At 38.0% G+C, this 10,977-nt stretch overlaps 1 protein-coding gene across 1 annotated transcript; it reads left to right on the top strand.

Moving 5' to 3' along the window:
• Positions 1-2,420: 2,420 nt before the first annotated feature.
• LOC100030756 (myotrophin-like) lies at positions 2,421-2,893 on the top strand. The gene has a single exon (XM_056794017.1). The coding sequence runs from the start codon at positions 2,426-2,428 to the stop codon at positions 2,780-2,782; it is 357 nt and encodes a 118-aa protein (XP_056649995.1). The 5' UTR covers positions 2,421-2,425; the 3' UTR covers positions 2,783-2,893.
• Positions 2,894-10,977: the final 8,084 nt, after the last annotated feature.

Raw genomic sequence — 10,977 nt, 5'->3', positions numbered from 1 at the left:
CATGGGAATGTGGTTTTATTTTGTTACTTCTAGTAATTATTAATAAATCTCACAAAATATAATATTTGGAGTTATTGTATATTAATTCTAATTTTATATGAAGCATGAAGCCTAAAGTAGTTTCTGCATAATATTTTAACTCTTCAGTTTAATCTACTTTCATCAGAACAATCTAGATTTCTTTGTGATGTTTTAGACCCCAAAAAGTTTTCATCAGCAATACAGAGTTTTGTGTTTTTCCCAGACTCTTCTGCCAAATTAGGGAAAATGGCAGTAATAGATTTTGTTAAAAATATCTTTGCAATGTTGAAAGATTTGCTATATCTGTAGAACTTTTGACAAGTATCCTTGAGTTAATAGTTTTTTTTTTTTAATGGCACACAGAAACTCACGTGAATCCTACATAATAGTGGGCTTATTTGCTATTGTCATTAACTGGGCTATTGGGAATTTTGGTATCTTTTTTAAATGTACATTATCTACTGTACTACTGTTTTATACAGCTGAAACTTTGTGAAAATAATTTGCACTCATACAGTGGTTCATGGCCAAGTTAAAAAGGAAATGGATCTCATTTTGGATGAAAACCTTTGTAATCTACCTCTCTTTGACTGACACAGTGTGTCACTGATTGTAAGCTATATTGTTAATTTTTTTAAAAAAAAACCTTTTTATTATTGTTTTTCCTTGCATGTGCAATATAGTATTCAAGTTTTATTTTTTCTCTCCTTTTTGTATTTGAAGCACATGTCACCAGTATTGAGATTTTCTTTAACTTTTTAGACTTTGCAGAAGTTTAAAATACATTTACCCTAATGTCAATGCATACCAAAAAAGCTTTAGACTTTAGAAATAATGTCATTTGTTGTTTAAAATTATGAGATTTTGGAGGCAGAATCAAGATGGTGGTATAGAGGCAGCAAAAGTTCAGACTTCTGAAAACTCTTTCTTACTGATTACAAACTAAATGCTCCTAGGGGACTGAAAATCAAACCTAACAACAAGACTGAACAAAGGAACCCTCCTGCTAGACTGAACTTAACAGGTACGCCACCAAAAGTCAGAATTCAAGAACACTCGGATCTAAGGGGAAGGAAGAAGAAAGGTCCCAGGACCCCTCCCCCACCTAGAGCACTAAGCCTCCAGCAGTATCTGGAACCTCTGGGTGGACAAGGGTACTGGTCTGGAGGGAGTACCTTGCGAGCAAAGCTGTGCCAGGCTCATAGTGTCAAACAGGTGGTGGGAAAGCAGTTAGAGAAGAAGCACAGAGCGCAGAGCAGGCAACCTAGTTGCAGCAGTGGAGACACTCCATATTGCCCCCCCCTCGAGGTTTTGGCCTCAGGGCACATCAAGCTCTGCAACTCAGCTGGACTTAATTCCATCAAGGCCTCCAGAGGTCAGGGAAACTCAAGCTCCAACACCCCTCCCCCACAGACTGCACTGAGAGATTTGCTGACAAAACTCCAAGGGTGAAGGCTGACAGAAAAGCCCAAACACACACACACACACACACACACACACACACACACACACACACACAATGAGAGGAGCAAAAGCACAGGCAACTACAGGGAATAAAGAAGGGGTAAATATGAGCAAACAACAGAAAAAGATTAAAAGAAATTACAATCAACAGCTTCTATACAGGCAATGAACAAAGAGCAAATGAAACAAAGAGGGATGAAGGAACATAAAGCAAAAACACAGAAACTCCAGGGAATTGAATATAACCTTTGGAAGAACTCAAAATACAATTCAAAACACAATTAAGAGAGGCTGAAGACAACTGGGAAAAGATCTTAAAAAGTAAGATAAGTCATCTGGAAACAGAAAACAATGTCTTGAAAGACAAAATTAATCAGCTTGAAAATGAGGCAAAGGAGACAAAATATGAGGCAAAGGAGATGAAAGATGAGGCAAAGAAAATGAAAGATGAGGCAGAGAAGATGAAAGATGACCTCCAAAGAAAATCATACCAGAAGGAGAAGGATGACCAAAAAGCCAGGGATGAAATCCAGTCTTTAATATCCAGAATACAACTAGAAGCAAGTGACTTCACAAGGTAGCAGACAACCATAAAACAAAACCAAAAGAATGAAAAAATTGAGGAAAATATGAAACACCTCATTAACAAAACAGAAGATTTAGAAAATCATCCCAGGAGAGACAACTTAAGAATCATTGGTCTAGGATTCTGTTTGGCGCGGCCCTCAGCTCTGAGAGAACTTTACTCCTCCGAGCTCCCACTGCCTTTTTGTCCGACTGCCTTGGCCAGCAGCCCTCCTGTGCCACCCTCTGCGCGGGCTTCCTGCGGCCACTCTCTGCTCCCCTCCCAACACCGCTGCTTTTGTTTCTCGCCCTCCTTCCCTCAGCCTCGCCTGCCGCCTTCTTTCCCTCTCTCCATCCAGCCAGCCCCACTGCAGTGATGTGCGACAAGGAATTCACGTGGGCTTTGAAAAATGGAGACCTGGATGAGGTGAAAGACTATGTGGCCAAGGGTGAGGATGTCAACTGGACACTAGAAGGTGGTAGGAAGCCTCTTCATTATGCAGCAGATTGTGGACAGCTTGAAATCCTGGAATTTCTGCTACTGAAAGGAGCTGATATTAATGCTCTAGATAAACATCAGATCATCCCTCTTCTGTCTACAGTATATGAAGGTCACGTTTCCTGTGTGAAAGTGCTTCTATCAAAGGGTGCTGATAAAACTGTGAAAGGCCCAGATGGACTAACTGCCTTTGAAGCCACTGACAACCAGGCAATCAAAGCTCTTCTTCAGTGATGGCTGGATGAACTGATCCATATAGAAGAATGCCTCTCCTGTGGCCTCACACTGCTGCCGGTCTGTCTGTCACTCTCTATCTGCCAACTTCTTCAGCTAAATACTTTAAGAGAGGTGAGGGGAGAGAGAAATTCGTAATAAATCAGACTACCAGAAAAACTATTTTTAGAAAGTAAATCCATATGATCAGGACTTTATTGGGATTCCTGATCATGTCACTCTCATGTTTTTAATAAAATTCAGCTCATGCCCTGTGGAAGGGCAAAAACAAAATATACTGTTTAACATTCAACCTGTGCAGTTCCCTAACTAGTTCTATTATTAGATTGTGTTTAAAGGTCTGATTATATAAAGGCCTACTTCTATATATTTTATAACCCTAACTGTGGAATCAATGGTGGCTACTATGTTAGGGTGCTGAGATAAACAATTAGCTATAGCCCTCTGCCTTAAGATTGCACTATAATGGGGATTTCCTGGCCTGGTTAAGTGTTGCCTATGGTTGGTGACCACATCTTTCCTCAGTAACTTTGATTTAAACAAAGACTTGATTCAGATGAGGATACCCCTAAGTAGCTGGATGACTGGTCTTTGAATTTCTCTTCCCTTTCCATGTGGGTTTCATGTGTCCTTAAGTAAAACTGACCAGTCTTATTTATAAAATCTTTGATTTGAGGGTCTGAGGAGAAATAGCATTCCAATATATTAATTTTCTCCTCCAGTTTGAGAAATGTGTATTATGTATGAAACACTTTCAAACTCTTCTAGCACTGAGCGGGGATTTAAAAGTAGTATCATAGCCAGAAGTTTATTAGTATTATACAAAAAGAAAACAAGTTTCCTGGTAGCTGAAGGTTTTCTTCTACTTATTTTTACTTGGAATTTTTCTTTGAAATCAATTTTATTTGAAGAATCAAGGAACATAACTTAAACACCTTCCCCATCCCTACATTGGATGTTGATTACTTATTGTATCATGCTTTTTTTTCTTTTTACTTTTACTTCTTAACTAACCTCATTATTTATAATGTATCTCTGAACTTCTTTGGCAGAGGAATTGACAACAACTTAACATTAATATTTTGGGGTAAAAAAAGAAGCTAAAATTATCTTTTTTTTTGCACTACATGCATCAGCAAAAGGTCAAATTAACATTTTTGTCTTCGTAAAGTAAAATTAGGCATCTCAGAAAGGTATCTTGCATTTTCTTGAGTTTTCTATTCTTTCATTTCCTTTTCTGTTCTTAACTAAAAACATACAGGTGGCTTACTTTTGCCTCACACCAGCACATCAGTGAAGTGTCAAATTACACCCTCCACACCTAGACAGATTGCTATGGACTTGGAAATTCAGACAGTCCCCACCCCCTCTTTTCCTTTACATACCCATATATTTCTTCTTTGCAAAGCACACTTTCCTAAATTCTAATTGTGCACAAAGGACAGGTAGATAGAATATGTGGAAGCTGCTGACAAGTAGGCCATTCATTCATTCTTTATCGTTTTCACCAAACTGGTTAGATTTAAAGACCTATAAATACTGAGTTTTACATTCTCTGCATCCTCTACTTTGTTATACATTTGAATCTTAAATTGAGCTGCTACCTTCTCCCATGCAATATTGTCCACATGAGTGCATTAGAAGAAGCTGGTGAGAGTGCACTCCCACATAAGCAATTACAGTGTTTTGCATGCTAAATAAGTAAATAAATGAAAGTGTCCTAATTCTATTTTGTAAATGGAGGAACAATCATATCTTTCTAAACAGTAATAAAATAAAAATTTAAAGAACTAGTGCTTTTGTGCATTTTGATATATCTGAGTTCATTTTTCCACAATGTAATTCTTTTGACAGTTAGGTTTTTCATATTATCCTAGTTCATAAACATCAGAATGCTAAATAATACTGTGTTTTAAGTTTTGTGTTGCAAGAACAAATGGAATAAACTTTAATTGTGCTACAGTTGGAAAAAAAAAAAAGAATCATTGGTCTACCAGAAGACCATGACAAAAGAAAAAGCCTGGACACCATAGTACAGGGAATTATCCAAGAAAACTGCCCTGATATTCTAGAACAAGAGGGAAAAGTGGAGATTGAAAGAATCCACAGATCACCTGCTGTACTTAACCCCCAACTAACAACACCAAGGAATGCTATACCAAATTCAAGAACTATCAGACCAAGAAAAAAATATTACAAGATGCTAAGAAGAAGTCATTCAGATACCATGGAACCACAGTGAGGATAACACAGGATCTTGCTGCATCTACACTGAAGGACTGAAAGGCATGGAATGTGATATTCTGGAAACAAGGGAACTAGGTCTTCAACCAAGAATCAATTACCCAGAAAAACTGACCATATTCTTACAGGAGAAAGTATGGTCATTTAACAAAATAGAAGAATTCCAAGCATCTGTAAAGAAAAAAACAGACCTGAACAGAAAATTTGATGCCCAAGCACAGAACTGAAGAGAATCATCAAAAGGTAATTAAGAAAGAGGAAAAAAGAAAAACAACCCCCCCCCAATCAGCTTTTTTTTTAAGAGACCCAATAAGTTAAAATATATATCCCTATAAGAAAAAAGGTCATTAAAACTCTTAAAAAATGTTATTATCACCCGGGAAGCTAGAAGAATTACTCTTAGAGGGAACAGTGACAAACTATATAGGATGAAATGCCAAGACACATATATGTATATAGATATATGTATGCATAAATACATACATATGTGTATATATATATATATAACTAGAGTAAAAAAAAGAGGTTAATACTAAAAGAAATGGGAAAAGAAACAAAAGGGGGTATGACTATATTTCATAAAGAAGCTCATGGCAGGAGGGGGGAGAACATCAATACACTGGAAAGAGGTTGGAGATAGAAAATACTCAACTCGTATGTGCATTGAAATTGACTCAAAGGGGGAAGAACAATCAAATACATTGGGGCAGAGAATTGATTTGTGCCCTATAGGGAAGTAGAAGGGTAACAAATGGACTGGTAGGGAGGGAAGCAGTACAAGGGAGGGAGAGGGTGGTGGGGTAGTAAAAAAAGACTGTGAAGAAAATACACATGTAATACCCAGTGAAATTGCGCATCAGCTTCAGGAAGGGTGGGGGTAAGGGAGGAATGGAAAAATATGATTCTTGTAACCAAGAAATAATGTTATAAATTGACTAAATAAATTAATTTAAATTTTAAAAAATTATGGGATTTTGCTTTCTGATTCCAGAAGAAGGGAATACAAAAAGAATCACTGCACAGTGCCAAAGAAACACAAAGCTAACCTACATAGTGCCTATCAAACACAAAGTCAAAGAGACCAACCAATCCCAGTGGGATTGATAAAATTTTGAGCTAAGACAAGAGAACTTGAACTTGTTTGTTTCATCCAGAAGTTATTTTTTTCTTTTATTTGGATTTTTTCAATGTTTTTTATTTCTTTTGCCAATTGACTCATATACCCCATAACTCAGTCATGCATCCCTGAGTGATCTCTGTGTTTTTCACCATCCTCTTCAGGGGAGAATTTGTAATTATCCTATAATACAAAGTTTAAATTCTTTTAGAGCAATTTTAGGATAAGAAACATGTTACCTCCCCAAATCCAGAAAGTGAACTGTTTAGAGAACGTGCCAGGAAGATACCTTCAGAAGCCACACACTGCACCAGAAGATCCAGACTGAACTTTGGGATGTGGTGATTTGAACTGTGGGGGATTGAATGCATTTATTTTGTATGTATACTTTTATGCCAAAGGAGACTGCCTCCAATTGGCTTTTTGTCAATGCGTCTGTCAATCATTGATTTTGTTCTCTTTTCCTTTAATCCCCAAATTATTGTAATTTTAAAGTTGGCTATGTTTACAAGATCCATTGGAGAAACTAGTCTTCCAAGGGGTCTTAGGGGAAAATGTGTAGTTGGAAATCTTGTGCCTTTGAAGTACATTTCCCAGGAGCCCACTGACTTCCTTTCATTACGTGCTGATGTAGATAGGAGATAAATTGGGCGGGCTTCCGTGGCTAGCTCTTTTTCCTTCCTGGGTCATGACTTTGGTGGAGAGGGTTGTTTGAACAGGTAGATTAGCCATGGACACATGGTTTTATTTTGTTACCTTTTTATTTTGTTACTTCTAGTGATCATTAGTAAATCTTACAAAATGTAATATTCAGAATTATCATATATTAATTTTAATTTTTACAGAGTTGAAGCAAACTAAGGATCCTGACAGATCAGGAGGGGGAAAGAGGGTCTTTAAAGGAGAGAAGGAAGGATAATGGTTTGTACAAATGTACAGAGGCAGCAGATGGAATGTCAAGTTAGGAGAAAGGTTATTTCATTTTGTCCAGAACAAAGAATAAGCAAATTGAGAGTCTAGAAAGGATTGGAATTGTAGATGGTATTCCAATGCCAGATAGAAGGAAAGTGATGGAGTTTTTCAGCTGGGAAGTGACAGTCCAACACCTGTGCCTTAAGATGATTATTGGAGAGGAGAGACTGGAAGCAGAGAAGGAAGGTAGGAGACAATTGCAGTAATCCAAGTGTGTCAAAGGAAGTTCATCCCCTCCCTCTCCTGGAGGGCAGACTGGTTGATCAAGATTCCACACATACCACAGTTGTGTCCTGAACATCAATAAAAGAAAGGGGGCAGAGCTCACCTGCTTCCTTTTTGGCATGGACTCTGGGAGAGAGCAGAGGGGAGGGAGAGAAAAAGATTCATGGAGAATAGGTAACATGTGGTCTGAGAACTTAGAGTAAGGATGAGATTTAACTCCGTGCTTCTTTAACTTTTCTATTAATAAACTTTATGAAAAATAATGACTGGTAGATATATTAGAAAGTGTGGACAGAAAGGGATAGATGTAAGACAAAGTAACTGATTGGCTTCTGGAGATAAAGAAAAGGGAGAAGTCAAAAATGACTGAAGTTATGATCCTAAGTAATTGAGAAGATGGTAATTTCCTCAAAAGAAATATGGAAATTAGAAGGAAGAGCCACTTAAGTGGGGAAAATGACTAGTTCTGTTTTGGATCTGATAAGTTCAAGTTGCAAATAGTACCCAACTGGCTGTTAGTGATATAGGAATAGAATTCAGGAGAGAGATTAGGCCTGATTATGTATATTTGTAAATCAGTGACATAGAAATAATAATGAAGCCTTTGGAAGCATTTGAATAACTAAAGAAGAGGGTATAGAATGAGGGGGGCCATACCTTTTGATCCAGGTCCAGGAGGAGGATTCCCAGGGTCTATGCTGTTGATCGTTTTGAATTTCGGCGCCTTAGGAGCTTATAGTTTGAGATCGGTCGGGAAGGGTTTTCCGGAGATCTGAACTTTAGCTTTCTCTAAGCCACCATCTTGACCGGAAGTTGAAGAGGGTATAGAATGAGAACAGGGTTCAGGACCCAGCTTTACTGGTCATTCAGGTTTAGAGCGTGAGAGATGGGTCTAATAAAGGAATTGTGTGAGTGCATTAGAAGGAGAACCAAGTGAGAACTGTATCTAGGAAGTAAAAATGGTCGGTGATCACAAAAGCTATAGGTACATGTAGAGAAATGAGGACTCAAAAAGGATTGTCAGATTTAACTTTTAAGAGATCATTGGTAAACTTGAAAAGAGAAGTTTCAACAAAGTTGGGAGTGTAATTAGATGTCAGGAGCCCAAACAAGGGGTTGAGAAATGAGTGTGTGCCGAAAAAGTGAAGAAAGTGGGTATGGATGACTATTTCTTGGAGCTTGGCAGTGAAAGTAAAGAGAGACATCAGATTATAGTTGGCCAAATAGCTGAGCTATAAATAGTAGAAGGAATTCAGATGTTTAGCCTAGAAAAAGAGAAGACTTTAGGATAGAAAAGGAAATTGCCTTAGTTTGCTTAGCCAGGGAGAGTAGGTGGAAGTTGCAGAGAAGATATTGACTCTATGCATAATGAAAAACTTTTTAACAACTAAAAAAGTCCAAAAATGGAATGGGCTACTTTTGGAGATTTTGTATCCTCATCCTTGGAGGACTTCCAGAAAAGGTTAAGGACAACATATCAACAATTCTTAGGAGATTCCTATTCATTTATGTGTTGAACTAGATTAATCTTTGAGGTTTTTCTAAGTCTGAAAATTTATGGTATTATAATACTGTAGTTGTAGCCTTTGCTACATAATCAACTATATTATCTTGACAAGTCTTCCTCTCCTTGTATTCTTTGGGTCTCATCTGTAAAATAAGAGTATTGATTCAATAATATTCACCAACCCTTCCACTTCTAAATTTTTATGAGAATAAAACAGAAGAGACAACAGGAGCAAAAAAAGAGCTTTAGTGCCAAGAGAAACAGCTTGTTTGCCCAGTTCCTTAAAGATGAGATAGTGGAAGCAAAGAGACCAAAAGGAGGAGAGAAAGACAAAGAGAGTAACTCTGGTGAAAGTGAGAGTGAAAGATGCAAATAGAGATAATGGGGGGAAAAGGAAATAGGATTGTCACAAGAAGACAGGAACAGAGAGACAGGCACTGGAGACAGGGGAGGAGCCAAAGGCAGAATTTATGTCAAGAAAGGATGGACATAAATGGCATTAATTCTATTTATTAAATTTAAAATGTGTGAAATAAAATCAGGGATTCAGACTATCATTGGATTTTAGTTCTAGATGGAACCTTAGGGGTATCTGGTCCAACTCCCTGTTTTACAAATAAGAAACCTGAGGTTAAGTAAGATGTAGTCATGTGCCCAAGGACATGAATTAATGGCAAACATGAAAATTGTGTGTGTGTGTGTGTGTATGAGAGAAAGTAAAATATATACACTATATGTAATGTGTAGAGGGAGCATGTTTATATGTTTTTTATATATGCACACACACATCCATAAATGTACATCTACTTCCTAGATACTGCTCTCCCTTGGTTCTCCTAACATACCCATACCACTCCTTTCTTAGATCATGACTTATTTCCCACCCCTTAAGCTTGGATGACCTCTAAGTCTGTATCCTGAGCTCATTTTATATGCACTTCCTTATTTATTCAAATGCTCCCAAGGACTTAATTATTATCTCCATGACACATTTTACACATACACACACACACACACACACACACACAATTTTCATGAAACAAAACAATTTCCTATAAAATAATGGTGGTAAGAGAGAAAGGGCAATGATAGGGAACTATGATAGTCTTACTTTCTAATACCCAAAATAGCCTACTACATCATTTTACTAACATCGGATGCTATTTTAGTAGAAGGGAACTTGTCCTTCCATGCCTAGATTACTAACATGAACACCCGACCTCCCTTCTTCCCCTACCACATGGGTAAGAGTAGTGGACATTAATTGGCTATGTAGCTGAAATAGACTGCACCTTTAAAACGGGCCAGACTAAAACAATTGCTCTCTTGTGCTACTTCTAGAGTATGAAGATCCCAGTTCACTCATAGTCTTAGCACCATGAACTTGTTGTGGGAGAACTCGATATTAATCTGGGTCAGGAAGGGTGCTCCCTCAAGAATGACCAGGCTCCAATGATTATCTTTAAAAATAGAGAGATTTATTGAATTAAATGACTGGGAGGCAGGTGCAGGTAAAAGTCTGTCTCCCAAAAGAGGAGCAGTCTAGGATTTTTATATCTTACAGGGACAAGGACTATGTGACCAGAAACAGAGGGGAGGGGAGGGTAATATACAGGTAAGAAGTGAAAAGCACGAGTGTCCCTGATCACAAAGAAGGATGAATGACATCTCAGAGAACTAATCGAGGTTTGAGATGCAAACAGAAAGTACATATCAGTGCTGCAAAGGAAATGCATCTCTCAGAGACTCCTTTCATCATATAGTTCTTGTTTCTTTAGTTGCTTTAAGGTGGGATTCCTTTAGTCAGCACTTCAGAGGTGCAAAAACGGAGAATCCCTCACATACTCTTTGACTTGGGATTCCTCTAGAGACTTGGGGTGCCCAGGGAAGCCCTGTACCTCCATACCAAACTGAACTGAGGAGGAATACCTTCCCCAACTATACCCTGGCTCTGAGCAAAGAGTTCAGGGGTGTTTGTTTCTCATCTGTTTCATTTGTCGTACCAGTTTTAAGTGACATTGGTGATTTACAATAGGCAGAGAATTAAAGCCTGGAAACTTTGGAGCCAAGATTGCACATATGATATTAAAACTGGCTAGAGTGACAGAAAAGCCCTTAGATGCCAGGGTA

The sequence above is a fragment of the Monodelphis domestica genome, chromosome 1, assembly GCF_027887165.1.
Source record: "Monodelphis domestica isolate mMonDom1 chromosome 1, mMonDom1.pri, whole genome shotgun sequence".
NCBI classification, from domain to species: domain Eukaryota; kingdom Metazoa; phylum Chordata; class Mammalia; order Didelphimorphia; family Didelphidae; genus Monodelphis; species Monodelphis domestica.
The sequence above is the reverse complement of the archived record's forward strand: the minus strand, read 5'-3'. Positions and strand labels throughout refer to the sequence as shown.